Raw genomic sequence first — 19,939 nt, 5'->3', positions numbered from 1 at the left:
TTAATTGTTTTTTGATATTTAAAATAGAACAAAAAAATATTTTTTAAAAATTGCACTTCCAGTTTTTCAAGTTTTTTACAAATGAAAATTTTTTTTAATTTTTTTATTATCATTTTTTCAATAAAAAAAAATTTTTTTAATTTTTACAATTTATAAATTTGATATTCAAAATTTTATTTTATTTTCGATAATTTTAATTAAATAAAAAATTTTTTTATTAAAATTAAATATTTATTTTTTCAATTAAAAAATTAAAATTTTAAATTAACAAATCAGCTGATTTGTCATTTGTAGAAGATAAAATAATAATAATTATTAATGAAAATTAAGTTAGCCGACATCTAAAAATTTTTAGAATTTTTTTTTTATTGAAAAAATCATTACAAAAGAATAAAAAAAAAATTTTTTCATTTGTAAAAAACTTAAAAAACTTTAAATGCAATTTTTTAAAAATAATTTTTAGTTTCAATTTAATAAATGAAAAATTATCAAAAAATTAAAAACGTCGGCTAACTTGAGTATTATTAATTAATAATTATTATTATTTATCTGTCAATAAAATAAAAAATTCGCGGTATTTAATTTTAGAGAAATTACAAGTGCTGCCACAAGAAAAAAATAAAGCAAAAACATAAACTTAATAAAAGATGTCGCTTCACAGTCGCCATTTTTATCTCCAGTATTTCTTATTTATCATTTGTCATTCAATGAATCTCCAAGATCCAAGTTAATTTAGCTTCTGACGCGTTGTTTTTGCACGTAATCATTTATAAAATAAAACAATCGATTATAAACAGCAAAGCTAAAGATATTTCCTGTTTGTCAATAACTTTTTTAAAAAATAAGTAACCTTAGTAACATTCCTGTCGCTGCATACACAAATAAACATTCATGATACATGATAAACAGTGAGTTTATTTACGTAATTGAATAAAGTGATTAGCATTAGTACCGAGTACTTATTAATTATTTTCGTACGGCGACAAAAAACTAATCGTGAATTAGTTAAAAATTTAATTTCTCGTGAATGATTCAGTCTCAGGATTAATCATGCAGAACCAAGAAGATGGTGTTGAAGGTAAATATTCTTTTATTAATCATTTCAAAAACATTAATTTATCATTCTTTTAATTAATTAAAAATTCATTGACATTTAAAAATTTTAATTAAAATACTTTATTATTAGGATCACCATGGAACAACTCAAGCGGCTGCGAAGAGGAGCGCAAGCCGCGTGAGGGAAAAAAGTCAAATGTCCTCGCGCTCTGGGGCAACGAGCGCACCATGAACCTGAACCCCTTGATCCTGACGAACATTTTGTCGTCACATTACTTTAAAGTTAATTTGTATGAGTTGAAAACTTACCACGAGGTTATTGATGAGATTTATTACAAAGTTGCCCACTTAGAGCCTTGGGAGAAGGGCAGCAGGAAAACCGCGGGACAAACTGGGATGTGTGGAGGCGTGAGTATGTTTTTGTCACTGGTAATCATATCATCATGCATGCTAGTTTCTTTCGGGTTTAATATATCTTTTTCTTTTATTAATTTACATTAAAAAAAATTTTATTTTTGATTTTTTTAATTTTCTATGTATGAAATTGTTCTAAAAAAATTTTTTTTAATCTGTTTTGTATTTAAAAAAATCACAAGATTTTTTTAATTAAAAAAAAAATCATGAAAATTGAAAAAAAAAATTTTTTATTAAGGGGGATAGCCAGGTGATTTTCGGGAATTTTTTTGACTGAAATAATAAAGGAATTTGGGGATGGATTTTTTTTGTTTTATAAAGTATACATTAAAGATTATCCTCCTAAATTTTTATTAAAAAATATCATGTTGTTACAAAGTTATTAGCATTTTTGTGGAGCACCAAAAAAATTTCCCCTACCACGGTGTGATCTCTAACTCACAAACGGATTATCTAAAACAAAAAAACGAAACAGCGTTGTAATCTGTAAGCATGTAGTTATTGTTCCACGCAGGAGATTTTAAAAATTTGGATTTTAAAAAAAATGGCGACATATTAAAAATTTTTTTGTTTTTTTTTTATCATTTTTTTGGATTCAAACAGGCCTAAAAAATCTTAAAAATTAAAATATTCAAAATTCCCTACGTGCAACGATATCTACTGAATAGACGAATACGGAAAAAAAAAGTTGCAAATCGGTCCATATTATGCAAATTAGTTCCCACAAGTTAAAAAAAAATAGTTTCGAGAAAAACGTGTTTTCGTCGGAGCGCCACGTGTGCAATGGTCATTTGACACGCTGTTACAAAAATGACTAAGGTAAAAGACCCAGTTATTGACACTGGCCGAGTTGTTTGACACTTACAATTTTATTCTAATTAAATAAGTAAAATGTTCTCAAAAAACCAATTATCTTAAAATTTATAATTCAAAAATTATATTTATAAATGAGAGTTAATTTATTTTTTTTAATTAAAATAAAATTGCAAGTGTCAATAATTAGGCCAGTGTCAATAACTGGGTCTTTTACCTTATAACTCGAAAAATATTCGGAATTTTCATACAAAACTCTAGATACATATTTTTGAATGTATAAACTTTGATTTAATAAAAAAAAAGAATTTTTTTTTTTTTTTGTAAATTTCACAGTGGCTATCTCTCTTAAGAAAATTAATAAAAATTTTTTCAATATTGTTTGTAATTTTGAAGTCGCTCATAACCATGCTGTTTATGCGACTATTTAATAAACTAAAAAAAAAAAATTTTTTTAATCATTTTTTTTTATAAGAATAATAAATTTTTTTTTTTAATCATATTTTCACTAAGAAAAATCATAAATAATTTTTTTAATTAAAAAAAATTATAAAATTTCTGTTAATTTTATTTTTATGGGTTCTTGGGACAGTAGAAGTAATTTAAATAAATATTAAATTTCTAATTAATAAATTAATAAGTTTTAATAGTTACAGAGTAGCATGTTTTGGTGAAATATAGTTTTTGAATGTGAATGCTATTAATTTTGACACGAGGGTTGTAATTTAGCGGTTCATGCAGGTACGCGGTGTTGGAGCTGGAGGAATAGTATCAACGGCCTATTGTCTACTTTATAAATTATTTACCTTGAGATTGACGAGGAAGCAATTAAATGGACTAATCAATCATCCAGATTCGCCTTATATTCGAGCTTTAGGATTTATGTATATAAGGTAAGGTATTATCATTAATCAATAAAAAATATTGATCTATTTAATTAACTGTTGAAGTAAAAGACAAATAAATTGATCCGATAATTACATAAGCACTTAAAATATAATAAAATAGAATGACCTTTAGAAAGTGATGAAACTATAAATAAGCGACCTGAATATTAAAATAAATATTTGTATTTGTTAGATACACACAACCACCAGCAGACTTATTTAGCTGGTATGACGAGTACCTGGACGACGAGGAAGAATTTGATGTTAAAGCCGGTGGCGGGCAAATGATGAAAATGGGGGAAATTTTAAAGCAATTTTTGACCAAGCTCGAGTGGTTCTCGACGTTGTTCCCCAGGATACCAGTGCCGATACAGAAGGAGCTTGAACAGCGTCTGAGTGAGAGGTTTCCTCAGCAGACAATAAACGCTCGGAATGCCAAGCCACCTATTACCCTGAATAATCATGGGAAGTATAGCTCCGGTCGCAAGGATAATGGTAATTCAACGGCCAGGAGTCAGCCTAGACACATTTCTGACAGCGATGCTCACTGGGGTGAAGCCGAATCACGTACGAGTCAATGGCGAGCCAGGTGCGTCTACGTGGTATGACTTTAAATCACGTTATTATAATTATTTTAGTTTAGTTTGAATTTTTTATTAGTATGTAGTTTAGGTATTTAAATAATAATTTTAATTAATTAATATGAATGATAAATTGCCAGGAGAAAAATTAAGGGGTCTGGAGACAGTGGTCTAGTCCAGGAAAATAATATACACCCGTACGCTAATTGCGTTTCAGGGGGTACTTAAAAATTTTACACTTGTCCCTCTTTTTTTTTTTTATTATTAATTATTGTATTTATTTTTTGTTTATTGATGCTTGTGTTTTGGAAGGTTCGTGATGAATAGAGTGTGTGATTAAACGTTTCAGGTCTGATGAGGAACGTAGAGACAGCAGAGACAGACATCGTGATCGTGATCGAGAACGCAAACGATCACGCGAGCGTGATCGTTCAAAAGATCGCGATCGTGGAAGCAGCAGAGTTGAGGAAACTAGGAAACGTGATCGACATTCACGGAGAACGAGTCGTGAACGCAGTCGAGAAAAAAGTAGAAGACATCGTAGTCGGAGTAAAGAAAGATCTACTCGAGATCGAAGTCGAGAACATCATCGAGATCGATACCGTGAAAGGTGAATGTTATTATTATTATTATTTCTTGTTAAGAATGATTAAAGTGACAAATAATCTATATTATTAAGAGAATAAGAAAAATTTAGTCTCTAGGATAGTCATATAATAAAATCGGTTTTTTTTAAAGTGAAATTTAGTGTCATTGCAAAGATTTTGACTGGAATTTGTGCTTTTTTCATATCATTCTCACCGATAGTCAATTTATTATGATGAATATTTAGGCTGCATTCGAAAATACTTTATCTCTAGATACATAACTAAGAAATGACCTTGTATCTCGTGAACTATTGACATTTTTAAAGATATAAGCTCATTCTGATGTTACACTCATCAAGACCTTTCATTTGAGTACCCACATCAATTTTTCATATATTTATATATATTTATATATATGTATGTATAAAAAATATATCAAAATGCATGTGGGTACTCAAATAAAAGCTTTGGATGAGTGTAACATCGGGATGAGCTTATATCTTTAAAAATGTTAATAGTTTACAAGATATTTGTTAAAATACCCTGTATTTTCTTAACTATTGACATTTTTAAAGATATAAGCTCATCCCGATATTACACTCCTCAAGACCTTTCATTTGAGTACCCACATCAATTTTTCATATATTTATATATATTATATATATGTATATATGAAAAATATATCAAAATGCATGTGGGTACTCAAATGAAAGCTCTTGATGAGTGTAATGTCGGAGTGAGCTTATATCTTCAAAAATGTCAATAGTTAAGAAAATACAGGGCATTTTGACAAATATTTTGTAAACTATTGACATTTTTAAAGATATAAGCTCATCCCGATATTACACTCAAGACCTTTCATTTGAGTGCCCACATCAATTTTTCATAATTTATATATATTATGCATATGTATATATGAAAAATATATCAAAATGCATGTGGGTACTCAAATAAAAGCTCTTGATGAGTTTATCATCGGGATTTGCTTATATCTTTAAAAACGTCAATAGTTAAGAAAGTACAGTGCAATTTAACAAAAGTCATTATTTAATAAAGCAAAATTTTATTTATTTATAGTTCACAAGTCACAGCAGTCACATAGTGACTGCAAGGTTGCTAGTTTTAAGAATTTAAATTTATAATTTTTATTTTAATTAATAAAATAATTAAATAAATTTTATTACAGAAGAAATTCACCGATGGACTATGCAGCAGAGCTAGCACGTGAACGAGAACGACAACGACGGGACTAAATAAATAAATAATTAAAACAATAAATACCAACATAAAAAAAAACATTGTACCTAAAAATACAATTATTATTAAATTGATGAGTTGATTGCTAAATAAGTTAATGAATAATGAATTAAAGTTAATAATTTTAATTATTAAAAAAAATAATTATAATTAACTATTAAGAAAAAAAAATAAAATAAATTTACTAAACAAAATTAATATAAGTATCGATTTAAAAACCGAGCCATTTAATTGAAAAATGATACTGTTTGCCTAAAGTTTCTTATATTTTAATTGATTACATCTCTCCTAGTTTTAATATTCTTCTTTTTTTATATAAATATATATAATAAATAAATAAAGTTACTGTGTAATTTAAATACTTCATTTCTTCTAATTTTTTTTACTGTAATTTATTTATCAAATAATTTATTTAATTGTTGGAAAAATAAAAAAATTAATTGCAGCAATATACCTGAAATGAAAAATATTTTTATTTGAACGAAAAACAAATATGGCGGCAACTAGTAGAGACCAGATGACGTCAAGTGAGCATGAAAAAACGTGTGTTGAAATTTTAATAAATAATGAGGCTCAAAGGACGTTTATTTATATTATTTAAGTCTAAAAAAAAGTATATAAGGTAATTAATTAACAAATTAAAGTAATAATAAAGAATGATAATTGTGAGTTAAAAATTTTTATAATAATTATAAAATGAAGAATGTCAATGACATGTTTATAAGATAAATAGATAAATACTTACATGCGCAAAATAATGAAATGTTTTTTTTATTACAGATGATTGGTAGACGTTGTGCTCTAATAGCTCTTGGCGGGCTTTTAATACTCGTTTTGACTGTCAATATTTATTTTATACGGATGATTGTTGAGACGTCGTCTGACAAGTATGCTAGAAATTCTCCGATTGCCAATGACAGAATACAGGATAGAAATAATAATAATAATAATCAAATAAACGGTGATAATAATAATAATAATAATAATGGCAATAATTATGATAATAATAATAACAATAACAATAATAATAATCGAGTGAAAAAGTCACTGACTCATGAAATAGAAGAGAAAATAAAAGCCGAGATGAGGTTGTTGCCGTCTAAATATTTTAAACGTAATTCTAGTTATGCTTTGTTGCTCGATAGGCTGCTTATGGAATTGAAAATTATGCCTAATGCCAAAGATGATATTTGGAGTATTCCTAATAATAATGTAAGTCATATATTTTTATTTTTTTTTAATTTTTGATTTTATGATCTTGGAGTTGAACTGACACCTGTCATATTTTTGGATTTTTATAACCTCTAAATTTTTAATGACATTAAAGTTAGCGGTCACCTAAAAATTTTGTAATTTTCATTTTTTTTTAATTTCTACATGCCATTTTTTTTCCTAATATTTTGTTGCCATAATTTATTTGTTATAAAATTTTAAAACTGATCAAATATCTGCTACATTAACTTTCATAAATTTTTATGAAAAATTTTATTAAAAAAATTCCATCTCCATAAATTAAAAAAAAATACTTACAAGTGCAAACTTTTTAAAAATATTTTTTTTATAAATTAATAGTAATGAAATTATTGTAAAAAAATCGCAGCAGTGAAAATTAAAAAAAAATAATTAGTGGAAATTTTTAAAAATATTTTTATTATTGTTATTGATTTGTTATAAAAATTTAAAAAATTGACAGGTGTCAGCTGACTTAAGTATCTTATTTATTTTTATAGTTAATTTTTTATAAAAATCAAATATGCCAAATGTCAGCTGATTTCAGTTTCATTAAATTTAATGAAAATTAAAGTAGCAGATATTTAATCATTTTCATAATTTTTTTAAGAAATAAATTAAGGTAAAAGACCCAATTAATGACACTGGCCTAGTTATTGACACTTGCAATTTTATTTTAATTAAAAAAAAAAACAAATCAACTTTAATAAATTAATAAATATAATTTTTTAATTATAAATTTCAGGATAATTGTTTTTTTGATTTTTTTTTTAAATTAGAATAAAATTGCAAGTTTCAAACAACAAGGCCAGTGACAATAACTGGGTCTTTTACTTTAGTAAAAAAAAAATTATTAAAAAAAAAATTGATATGTAAAAATTGTAAAAAATTGAAAATGCAATTTTTTAAAAATCATTTTTTGAAAGAAATTTTTTTGTAAGATAAAATTAAAAAATTGTCAAATGATTGTTAACTTTAATGTGACTAAATTTAATTTTTTTTTTTTTACACTGAAATCAGCTGACAGGTGATGAAAATTAAAACAGACATTTAAAAATTTTTGAGTTTTTTTTTATTGAAAAAATTCTCTCAAAAAATTAAAAATTTCATCTGTAAAAACTTGAAAAACTGTAAGTGCGATTTTTATATAATATTTTTTTGTTCTAATTTAATGAAAAAAAAAAAAAAAAAAAAAAAAATTAAAAACGTCGACTAACTTTAGTATTATTGATAGGTGACCATTTTTTTTATGTTTATTTATTCTTAAAAAATAGTCAAATGTTTTTTAATTTCTGTATTGAATAATTATTGTTAAAATAATTGATAATAAATTTTAATTTCTGTCAACAGTGGCCAGACGCGCATCATTTATTACCACCAGCAGCGCCAGAGTTAGGAACAATTTTGAACGCGTTGCGTAAAACCAAAGTAGTAAAAGTATCAAATGCCCAGGTGGGAACGCAATTGAAATTAATGCTAACATTAGAATCAAATGTCAAAGCAATATTTAAACCACAATGGTACTCCAGGGACACTGTTTTACACGGTCCAGTGTACTTTGGAAAAGACAGGCACAATGCTGAAATTGTTGCTTTTCATTTGTCGTCTTTACTTGGCCTAAGACGCGTTCCTTTAACAGTTATTAGAAAATGTAATTTATTAATTAATTATAAATAGCTACTTTATAAAATGTATGTTAAAAATTTATTATTATTATTTTTTTTTTAGTAAATTTAAAAGAAGTACAGAGTAAAGCTACAGCAGAAGTATCAGCGACGATGTTTGAAGAAGCTAATGAAACTTGTTTTTATGGAAATTGTCATTATTGTTCAGCGTCAGATCCTGTTTGTAGTACTAATAATATACTTGAAGGTGCTTTAATTCTGTGGTTACCATCCTCGTTGAAGCTTTTTAAACATCGACATCCTTGGCAGAGAACTTATAAACGTAATAAATTAGCTCAATGGGAAACTAATCAAAATTATTGTGATAAGGTATTTTTTTTATTTAATTATTTAATATTATTACTAGCAACCTTGCAGTCACTATGTGACTGCCGTGACTTATAAACTATAAATAAATAAATTTTCGCTTTATTAAATAATTATTCTTGTTAAATTTCACTGTAGTTTTTTAACTATTAACATTTTTAAAAATATAAGCTCATCCCGATGTTACACTCATCAAGACCTTTCATTTAAGTACCCACATGCATTTTCATATATTTTTCATATATACATATATATATGATATATATAAATATATGAAAAATTGATGTGGGTACTCAAATGAAAGGTCTCGATGAGTGTAACATCGGGATGAGCTTATATTTTTAAAAATATCATTAGTTGACAAGATAGTAATGTCAGTTGATAATTATTGACAATTTTAAAGGTATAAGCTCATCCTGATGTTATACTCATCAAGAGCTTTCATTTGAGTACCCACATGCATTTTCATATATTTTTCATATATACATATATATAATATATATAAATATATGAAAAATTGATGTGGGTACTCAAATGAAAGGTCTTGATAAGTGTAACATCGGTATGAGTTTATATCTTTAAAAATGTTAATAGTTAAAAAATTACACTGTAATTTAACGAAATTTATTATTCAATAAAGTGAAATTTTATTTATTTATAGTTCACAAGTCACGGCAGTCACATAGTGACTGCAAGGTTGCTAGTTATTTGTAATTTGTGCCTTTTCAAGGTTTCATATTATTTTCGACGATAGTCAATTTATTATGATATAAGTATTTAGGCTGCGTTCAAAATGCTCTATCTCTAGATACAAAATTAAGAAATGACCTTGTATCTCGTGAACTATTGACATTTTTTAAGATATAAGCTTATACACAAGATACAGGGTCATTTCTTACCTATGTATCTAGAAATAGAGCATTTTCGAATTCAGCCTTATCATCATAAATTGACTATTGGTGAGAATGATATGAAACCTTGAAAAGGCACAAATTCAAGTCAAGACTTTTGCAATGACACTAAATTTCACAAAAAAAAAAAAAACGATTTAATCATATGACTATCCTGAAGACAAAATTTTGTTTATTCTCTTAATAGTATAGATTATTATTTATAAAAAAAAATTGAAAATAATAATAAATTTTTTTTATGAATAACAATAATAATATGAAAATTTTTAAGACATCATCGTTATTATTATTATTATTAAAAATAAAATATTAAATTTTTAATTAAAATTTTATAATTACTTTCTACTCTAACAATTAAAAAAAGTTAAAATATTTAAATAAAAAAAAAAGAGGTCAAATAACTATCTAATCACAGTACTTATAAATTAATTTCATAAATCATTAATAAATAAATTGAATAAATAATTACAATAAATTTTTTTGTTTATTCAGGTAAAGGAAAGCAAAACATATGCTCCTCATGCCTCTAGTCGTCTTCTCGACTTAATAGACACAGCGATCTTCGATTTTCTCCTTGATAATGGAGACCGTCATCACTACGAATTGATGCAGAACAATTTCCATAATCCGGCTGTATTATTAATAGATAATGGAAAAAGCTTGGCGAATCCCGACATCGATCATATCGACATACTGGCTCCGCTGTACCAGTGTTGCATGTAAGCCCGTTCGATTAATTTAAACTCCATGTAATTAAATAATTAGACTCCTGGCAGTGGTTAATTGTACTACTTTCTACTCCGCTACTAGATAATCCACTTGTAGCTTGTCTTCATAATTGATTAATCAATACACTGTAAAAATATATTTATTATTATTATTATTATTATTATAGGATTCACAAAACAACGTGGGATAGGCTGCAATTACTAGGCGGAGGAGCTTTAAGTGCTTCATTGAGGCAACTTCTAGCTCAAGAAGCCGTAGAGTCCGAGGTTCTTCCCCTCATAACTGAAGATTATCTCAGCGCTATGGATAGAAGATTACTTACAATCTACGCGGTCGTCGAGTACTGCTTAAAACTTAAAAAATACCCTTCTAATGTTATTTTAGATCATCGATAATTTTTCTATTCAAAATTTTATTTTTTTTTTAAATTAATTTCATCACTGCCGTGTACAATATTTGAGTATTATAAATTATAAATGTGTAGAAATTTATTAATTATAAATATAGTTATCAGTTTAATAAATAAATTTTTAGTAAAAAAAATTATTTATTTATAAAATTTGTCGATAATTTTTTTTTCCACACGGAAAGAACAAGATTATACTGGATATCATCCCAGATTATACTGAGTGAAAAAAATTTCAGATAGTAGCTAGTATAATCCAGATTACAATGAGTATAATCCAGATTATAATGAGTATAATCCAGATATCACGCAGTATAATCTGAATTTTTTTAACTACAATCTAAAATTTTTTTTCACCACAGATATCACTGAGTATAATCTAGGATGATATCAGTGTCATCTTGTTCTTTCCGTGCACCAACTGAAAATTAATTAGGAATTTTTATATAAAAAAACACCAATAAACATTTATGAGATTTTTATTAATGACACAATTATTTCGGATAATTTTTTTTTTTTCGTGCAAAGTTTTACAAATACAATACAAACGTAAAAAATATTTCCAAATGCAGCTGTTGTCATATATATTCGTTAATTTACATTTACAGTCACATATGTATATCAATTCGATCATATTGCGTACATAAAAAACATTTACATTAATATTTAATAGATTTAAAAGTTACAAAAATTTATATATTCATTTTTTAAAAAATCTCAGCAGTTTATTATAATGAAATAGCGTTATTTTATTATTATTAATTAATTAATTATGAATTATTTTTACATAAACGCACAACTATTGCAATTTAGCCGACTCACATACATAAAAAAGTTATTTTATTAATTATTTACTTGGATTTATTTACAACGAAAATAATGACCAGAATTACTCACGAGCTTACATAACTATTTTTCATTTATTTATTTATTGTATTAAATTTCAGATAATTTATATAAAATTCAGCGGCGTAGTCACATTTATTTTTTTTATTAATATTATTATTTATATATTATTTATTAACATTTAAATTAAATAAAAATTTTTTTTATCAATTAATTTAATTAATAAATTGTAATCTGTATAAATATAATAAGAACCGTACAAATATTTACTGGTAAATTGTTGCTTTTACTATTTTATTTTTTAGTCAGATATATCACCAGTTATTGAACCTTTGATCGTTATTTATTAAATTATTAATATTATTATTTATAATAATTTATTAAATGTCGAGTTGATACTCTTGATTAATACTGTACTTGATTTTTTAAAAATTCATCACTTTCACCTCGCATCGCCTGTCCTTCATTGTAAAGACATCAATACATTTTTATTTAATTATTATTGTTATAATTAAAATATATTGACACTAAATGTGATTTATTGCATTGTATACTGATGCTTTACATAAAAATTATCGCCATTATATTAGACCGCTTCTTCACTAAAAGTACGTATTTAAAAAGTGTTAAAAATTTGTAAATTTTTTTAGCAAACTGGTAAAAATAATAATTTTATTTTTATTTAATAAAAAGCTTTTAATCAGCTGGCAAGTAACCTTATTGTAAAAATAATAATAATATTTATTATTATTTAAATTTTTATTGCCTCGGTATTTTTATTCCATGTAAAAATATTAATTACGTAGGTGATTTATAGAGTGGACTCTACTCCTCGAGATGATGAAGTAAGATCTTCAGAGTGTCGAGTGTGAGAAGAATCTAGAGAAGTAACAGAGTCGCTGTCGTTACTGTGTGGACTTGAATAATTCGCGGCTTCCTGCAGTCTCATCAACATATTTAACTGAAACACAAATTTACTCAATAAGTCCACTGTTTTATTACTATACGTACATTTATTTTTATTTATTTATAGATTTACGTCAATATACAAAGAATCAAGGTCTGGTTATTGCGATGGTAAAAAATAATACATTCATTCATTAATATGGGTAATAAATTTAAATAAATAAAATGTTTGTGGTGGGTAAAAAAATTTTGAATCAAGAAATTAATTTTATGAAAATTAATTTAGCTGATATTTAATCATTTTTATAAAAAATAATTATGGAAAAAAATATTGACAAATTTTAAAAAATTAAAAATGCAATCTTTTAAAAACTAATTTGTTTGTTGAATAAATTTAAAAATTAGTCAAGTGAATGTTAACTTTAATGTCATAAAATTTTTATAATTGCAAAAAATTTATTTTAATAAAAAATATTAATTTTTTATTATTAAGAAAAAATAAAGTTTTTTTTAGGTGTTTTTTAGATGTGAGTTTATAAAAAAAAAATATTAATTCACTATAAATTTAATAATTTTTAATTTAAAAATAATAAACATTAACAATAACAGAATAAACAAATCTCTTTTTTGACAGGTCAGTATAATGCTGATTGTTAGCTGATATGATTATAAAAAAAATGTTTATAAAAATATTCTATTTATAGATATGTCAAAAAGTTATTATTGTAATTTTTTAAAAATATTTTTTTATTAATAGTTTATTATGAAAATTAAGTTAACCGACATCTAAGAATTTTTAGACTTTTTTTTATTGAAAAAATTAATAATAATAATAATTTTCATTTCATTGCATGTCCTTACAGGATATTTGCAATTTGCAACAATACATAGAGTTACATTTTGTCTTATTCCCTAAGATCACAACAGAACATACATTAAATATCAGCGCACATCTTACATTTTTTATTTTACATGACACTCATTTACAGTCTTTTAACTTATTTTGAAAAAATTAATACAAAAAAAATTTGATTTGTAAAAAACTCGAAAAACTGTAAGTGCAATTTTTAAAAAATATTTTTTTGTTCTAATTTAATTATTGAAAAAAAATTAAAAAATTAAAAACGTCGGTTAACTTTAGTATTATTAGTTTATTTGTCATAAAAATGACAGATGTCGGCTAACTTCAGTTTAACAGGTCAGTAAACAGCGTTACACTGTCTTTTTATCAAAAAATTTATAAGTTGTATTGAAAATATTCGACACTGAAGCCGACAGACAAATAGTATCTTACACTATTAGGGCAGAAGTTTGAGAGCTCTGAACTGCGCGCCGTGATGCCCTCGGCTACGCCTCGGGCATCATGGCGCGCAGTGCAGAAATCTCAAACTTTCTGCCCTAATAGTGTAATATACTATTATCTATATCTCTATCTATATATGAAATATTTCATGTAAGTAGAAGAAAGAAAGAAAGATAACCAAGTTGTATTGTACCATCAATATCAATCGTAAATGATTAGCGTAAACAAAACATAGTTAGTAACAAATGACTAATGTCAGTCGCGGTAGCGAAAGCATTTGCTCCCGCTGTTATAGAAGGCGAATGTGTAGCTTAATCAATGCACGAATCTTTAACTTTCTGCCTCGAAATAGGTGCAAAAGATGCGTACTTTCGACCGAGGTATAAAGAAAATTTTCTTTATATCAATGAAATTATGATGAAAAAAATTCCACATGTGAAAATTAAAAAAAAATAAATGTAAAAATTTTTAGAAGCATTTTTTGTATTGCATTTTGATGACATTAAAGTTAGCAGTCACAACCATTTTTTAATTTTTTTTAGCAAATAAATTTTTTCCAAAAAGTTATTTAAAAAAAATTGCATTCTTTATTTTTTTAAATTTCTACATGTCAATTTTTTTTCTACTTTTTTTTTGCCATAATTTATTTGTTTCAATATATATCTGCTTAATTAATTTTCATTGCATTTTGTTATAAAAAAAAAAAAAAAATTGACAGTCATCTTATTTCACTATCATTAACAATATCAATCCAAAAACTTACCAACGGATCTCCCTCAGTATCACTGTGCGCGCTGCCAAGACTCTTAACACTAGAAGCTCCAACTCCAGAATTATGCCCAGAATTGACGACATCATACCCAACTTCTTCAGGCCTCAACCTCATAAGATTATCACTCCCACCATGAACAGCATGAGCCGAAACCCATGGATAACTGGACACAATAAACTGAGTCGGATCCTCCCAGCCGCCATCAGTGTTCCCGTTCCCACTGGCCCGTCGTCCATACAACGTCAGTCCCTCTCTGACGGCCTCAGTCAGGTAAGGCATCACCGTATAATTCCACAGATCAGTGAACCAAACCTGAGAGCCAGCGACCTGCATCGGACAGGACAGGAACAACCTGGGACCAATAGTAACATCCGAGCTACTATGTGTCTCCAGGAATTTATTCAAATGCAACCAGACCCTGGGGAGCCACTCAACAACAGCAGCCATCTCGGCATTCCTGCAGCCCTCTTCTCTGAGCTCGTGTTCCAGCAGCTTTCTGCGTAAGTACCTTCCCAGGAACCCTTTGACAGGTTCCATGTGGTTCGCACACAGCACCCATCGGAAATTATGATGCAGTTGCAGGTTAGTGGTGCTGCAGGTCGCCTGGCTCATCGTTCCAATAATCGCTGGACAAGATAAATGTCTAGTTCCCAAAAGTCCGCTGAATAATTCGCCCAAAGACGCAGCATGCTGCAAGTTCTCCAAAATAATAACTCTAGGAAGTTCATCAGCTGCGTTGGAGTCGCAGCGCTCGGCAATGTGCGCCAAGTACTGTCTCAACTCCTTGCTGGACTTGTGATCAACATTGAAAGTCGCTACAGCAGCTGCGTCTTTGTTTTCTCCATCAGAGTCAGAATCTACCAAAGCGTGGGCGAGTTTTCCTGCAAGGTAGCTTTTCCCAGTTCCGCTGGGCCCGCAGAGGATCACGCGTCGGTGCTCCGTCAGGAGATTGATCAACCTCTGGACTATCGACCTAGGGATCAAGGTGTCGATTGCTAACCAAGAGTACCCACTAAGGACCAGGAAAATTGTCTTGACATGACCAATTAAATACCCACAGGGCAGCAGCTCAGGATGCTGAGAGTCTGAAGTACACCTGGAGGCTTCTCCAAGGTGGTAGGAAGAGACACACTCGACTCCCAGTCCTAGGTTGGTCACCGGGTCCACCCGGGAGACGTACTCCTTGAAGCAGCGACGGACTGTCGAGTCCAGGGAGTCCCAGGTGGTCTTGTTGGAAATGCACACGCTCGCGATGACACAGTGAGGCGGCTCACTGCTAATTCCGTCGGTTAGCAGGTTCAAGTTGAAGCTGTTCTCGCTGCCCAGGTACACTGCTACGTGGATACGCTTCCCGTCGGTTTCCTGCTCGATCACTGGTTCTGATGTTGTCGAGGGATACGCTCTGGTGCTGGGAACTATCGGGTGTTCCGGAACCCCCAAGTCTTCCAGTTGTTCCGATGAGTGCTCGCCGTTAGAGAGCGCTGCTACGCTCGACACGACCTCTGTCATCGAGAACCGGCGTTCTGGGTCGCTCGGCAGGGATGATTGCGAGGAGGTCAGCGACTTTGAGGTTACTAGGCGCTGCAGTCGCTCGTTGTTCTGTTTCAGGTTCAGCATTTCGTTCTGGAATTTTTTTTAGTGAGGTTAGTTTTGTTCGAAGGATTTTTAGTCGAGGTAATTACTGTTATAAGGAATTATCAAGCTCGAGTGGTTTAACTGGGTGTAATTTTATAGTTGATGGCATTGAGGAAGTTTTATAAGTGGATCTATTATTTAAATTTTTTATTTAGTGATTTTAAAAATTTTTTTTTATTTTTTGACCTTGATAAATTGAAAAATATTTTTTTTTTTTTTTATGCAGGATAGTTAAAATTTTATCAATTAATTGAAGATAAAAATTATTTTGTATAAAATTAATTTATTTTATAATTTTATAAAACTAAATTATTTGATATAAAATTAATTTAATCTTCAATTGAAGACAAAAAAAAAGTTTTCAATTTCTTTATTAAAAATAGTGAAATTCATTTTACGACTTAAAATAAATGATGGTTAATAAAAAAAATAAAATTTCACTTCTATTAAAATTCATGAAATGTAATCCGTTTTACGACTTTAAAATAATAATTATAAGAATAAAAAAAATTATAATTTTTAAACCATAAATCTTTATAATTAAAAATTATTAAGCGTGTAATTAATTGATAAGCATAAAAATGTAAATATTTAATGCCGTTATTAAGCGAAAAAAAAATAATTTTTTCATCCTATCTACTAGAATATTAAATATTAATTAAATATCAATAAATAGACAAGCAAAGTTACTAAAAAAAAATTAATTTGAATCAATTAAAATTTATTTAAATCAAAAAAAAAATTTTTTTACTCAAATCAAAACAATGAAATTCTTAAAAATAATTTTCTTAATTCAAATTAATTTTTTTTTTGTGCAAGAGTCGGAATTAATAAATTAATAATAAAACTCTAAATAATACTAACGCGCATCTTAATAACAGTATCCTTGAGTGACTCCAATTGATGAGCAGAAGACAAAGCCTCGAGTCTGATATCTGTGAGCACCATGTCCTTTTCTCTTAATTGTTTCTTAAGCTCATCAACGTCTTCATCTTCTTTGGCATTGTCCTTCTTGTAGAGCGCGGAGCTGCTCTTGCTGGCAGACAGGGCGTTCTCATGCTCCGGTGATTTTTGCTGTCCGTTCACCTTCTGTCCTTGATTGTCGTGGTTATTTTTGTCGTGTTTGATCGCCGTGGGCAATCGAGGACTGTTGGGGGCGCTGAGTTCTCCGGGAATCCGCGGAACGGCGGAGTCCTTGCAGTCCTCCGCGTCGGAGACCGAGCCGTGGCGATTTTTCCGTGACCTAGAGAACGCCTTGGAGAAGGAACTGCGGAGCCAGCCTTTCTTTTTGTGGTGGCTGCTCACCGAACACGCGCTGCTTAAGGAGTTTAGAGAAGTCACGCTGTCTGCCGATAGCTGCCGAGCTATTGACGAGCCCTGATGGTTGCTGAAACCGGTGCAGCCCGTCGACCCTGAGTCTGAGTCACCTAAGGTATGTCTTCGTCCGCCCGGTGATGTACCGTTGTTCAGGCTTGCCTCGGCACTTTGCTTTCGTAGGCGCTCTATTGTGTCCCGCAGTTCTTGCAGCTCCGAGTCCTGGAAATTGTATTTTTTTTTATTAAGAATTTTTTATTAATTTTAAATCATTTTTTTTAAATATTTGTTTAAAATTATGAGTTTTTTTTAATAAATAATTTTGTTAATTTTTAATTAAATAAATTTAGATAATTTTCAATTTTTTAATTTAATTTATTTTTTTTTCTTTATTCAATACTAAAAAAAATTTTAATAATTATTAATTTTTAATTAAAAAATTAAACTTAATAAATTTTTTTATTCACAATACTATTTTAATTTTAAAATAATATTTTAAAACTAAATTAAATTTATCTTTAATATTAAATAAAATTTAAATATTAAAAAAGACAGTAAAAATTCTCATAAGTTTTTAAAATAATTTTTTAATTTTTGAATATGTAAAAATAAATTAAATATAAATCTTTAATAATAAGAGATATTTTTATATTTTTTTTATTTAAATGTCTAAATTTAGTTAAAGAAAAAAGTTTCAAACTAATAACGCTGTTTAAATAAAGTAGCAATTAAATAAAACTAAAAAATAAAATTCATTTTTAAAGCGCGAGTAAATATTTGTAATTTGCAGTTAATGATAATGATAACGATAAAGTCTCTTAAAAAAAATAAAACAGAGCATTTATTGATCCATGAAAAGATAAAGTGTCTTTTAAACGAGACTGAGGTCTTGTATATATTATATATTACATATTAATATTAATTTAAAAAATAATGAGGAAGATGATACAAGGGTGTTGTATATTTATAAACTTTGCGAAGATTAAAATTGTTAATTTTATTGGCATATGTTTATGTTTATCGGGTAGTCATTACTACAAGCCTGTGATGTTTCAGCCAAACAAGTTTGTATGCCAGCAGGTGCAGACTATTTTATATTTGGCGAATTCATGGATAATATATTACGTGTATTTCATGTAATATCTTAAACGGGCTTCAAGCGTTTAGTAAATTAATGTACATACTAAAGCAAGTACAAATCTGCTTCTATTTGTATATTATGTTTGACTACTAATTAGAGCTCCGTCAATATTTCAGCTTAATTATCCTTTGTAATTATTTGGTTAGTAATTAGAAAGGAAATTGGGTTTTTATAATTTTTATAGAAAAATTTTTAGGGCTGTCTTTTGATTATTTAAAAAGAAAATTCAAGTAAAAATATTTTAAGATAAATAAATAAATACATTTATTATTCTTTAAAATAAAAATAATAATAACTAGCAACCTTGCAGTCACTATATGACTACCGTGACTTGTGAACTATAAATAAATAAAATTTTGCTTTTTTAAATAATGGCTCTTGTTAAAATACACTGTACGTTCTTAGCTATTGACGTTCTTAAAGATATAAGCTCATCCCGATGTTACACTCATCAAGAGCTTTCATTTGAGTACCCACATGCATTTTTGATATATTTTTCATATATACATATATATAATATATATAAATATATGAAAAATTGATGTGGGTATTTAAATGAAAGGTCTTGATGAGTCTAACATCGGGATGAGCTTATATCTTTAAAAATGTTAATAGTTCACAAGATACAAGATCATTTCTTAATTATTTATCTAGAGATAGAGTATTTTCGAATGCAGCCTAAATACTTATATCATAATAAATTGACTATCGGTGAGAATGATATGAAACCTTGAAAAGGCTCAAATTACAAATAACTAGCAACCTTGCAGTCACTATGTGACTGCCGTGACTTGTGGACGATAAATAAATAAAATTTTGGTTTGTTAAATAATGACTTTTGTTAAATTGCACCGTACTTTCTTAACTATTGAAGTTTTTAAAAATATAAGCTCATCCTGATGATACGCTCATCAAGAGCTTTCATTTGAGTACCCACATACATTTTGATATATTTTTCATATATACATATATTTAATATACATAAATATATGAAAAATTGATGTAGGTACTTAAATGAAAGGTCTCGATGAGTGTAACATCGGGGTGAGCTTATATCTTTAAAAATGTCAATAATTTACAAGATACAAAGTCATTTCTTAATTATGTATCTAGAGATAGAGTATTTTTGAATGCAGCCTAAATACTTATATCATAATAAA

General features: G+C 28.0%; 3 protein-coding genes across 14 annotated transcripts in view; 2 read left to right on the top strand and 1 right to left on the bottom strand.

The window, feature by feature from the left end:
* The first annotated feature begins 675 nt into the window (after positions 1-675).
* LOC123272685 (pre-mRNA-splicing factor 38B) lies at positions 676-5,609 on the top strand. 4 transcript variants are annotated; one of them, XM_044739634.1, is made up of 7 exons: positions 676-908; positions 1,037-1,078; positions 1,187-1,464; positions 3,013-3,176; positions 3,364-3,759; positions 4,101-4,367; positions 5,525-5,609. In XM_044739634.1, the coding sequence occupies exons 1-6, from the start codon at positions 899-901 to the stop codon at positions 4,363-4,365; spliced, it is 1,155 nt and encodes a 384-aa protein (XP_044595569.1). In that variant the 5' UTR covers positions 676-898; the 3' UTR covers positions 4,366-4,367; positions 5,525-5,609. The 4 variants fall into 4 exon arrangements, with proteins under 4 accessions (XP_044595569.1, XP_044595566.1, XP_044595565.1 ...); XM_044739631.1 differs by having other exon boundaries at positions 677-908; positions 3,025-3,176; positions 4,101-4,361; XM_044739630.1 differs by having other exon boundaries at positions 677-908; positions 4,101-4,361.
* Positions 5,610-6,079: 470 nt separating this feature from the next.
* On the top strand, positions 6,080-10,931 carry LOC123272684 (glycosaminoglycan xylosylkinase). 2 transcript variants are annotated; one of them, XM_044739629.1, is made up of 6 exons: positions 6,080-6,217; positions 6,376-6,807; positions 8,176-8,476; positions 8,554-8,819; positions 10,220-10,446; positions 10,623-10,931. In XM_044739629.1, the coding sequence occupies exons 2-6, from the start codon at positions 6,376-6,378 to the stop codon at positions 10,849-10,851; spliced, it is 1,455 nt and encodes a 484-aa protein (XP_044595564.1). In that variant the 5' UTR covers positions 6,080-6,217; the 3' UTR covers positions 10,852-10,931. The 2 variants fall into 2 exon arrangements, with proteins under 2 accessions (XP_044595564.1, XP_044595563.1); XM_044739628.1 differs by lacking the exon at positions 6,080-6,217 and adding an exon at positions 6,228-6,260.
* Positions 10,932-11,325: 394 nt separating this feature from the next.
* The window catches only part of LOC123273088 (protein sickie), a 180,616-nt gene continuing 172,002 nt past the window's right edge, over positions 11,326-19,939 (bottom strand). For all 8 annotated transcript variants that reach the window (XM_044740284.1, XM_044740279.1, XM_044740281.1 and 5 more), the window contains 3 exons: positions 17,189-17,860; positions 14,681-16,312; positions 11,326-12,669 (listed from right to left, as the gene is read on the bottom strand). In XM_044740284.1, the coding sequence (XP_044596219.1) occupies positions 12,520-12,669; positions 14,681-16,312; positions 17,189-17,860 (2,454 nt within the window). In that variant the 3' untranslated portion in view covers positions 11,326-12,519. The remainder of the gene's footprint in view (positions 12,670-14,680; positions 16,313-17,188; positions 17,861-19,939) is intronic.

The sequence above is a fragment of the Cotesia glomerata genome, linkage group LG10, assembly GCF_020080835.1.
Source record: "Cotesia glomerata isolate CgM1 linkage group LG10, MPM_Cglom_v2.3, whole genome shotgun sequence".
NCBI classification, from domain to species: Eukaryota; Metazoa; Arthropoda; class Insecta; order Hymenoptera; family Braconidae; genus Cotesia; species Cotesia glomerata.
Note: the sequence above shows the minus strand (reverse complement) of the source record. Positions and strands in the feature narration are given on the sequence as shown.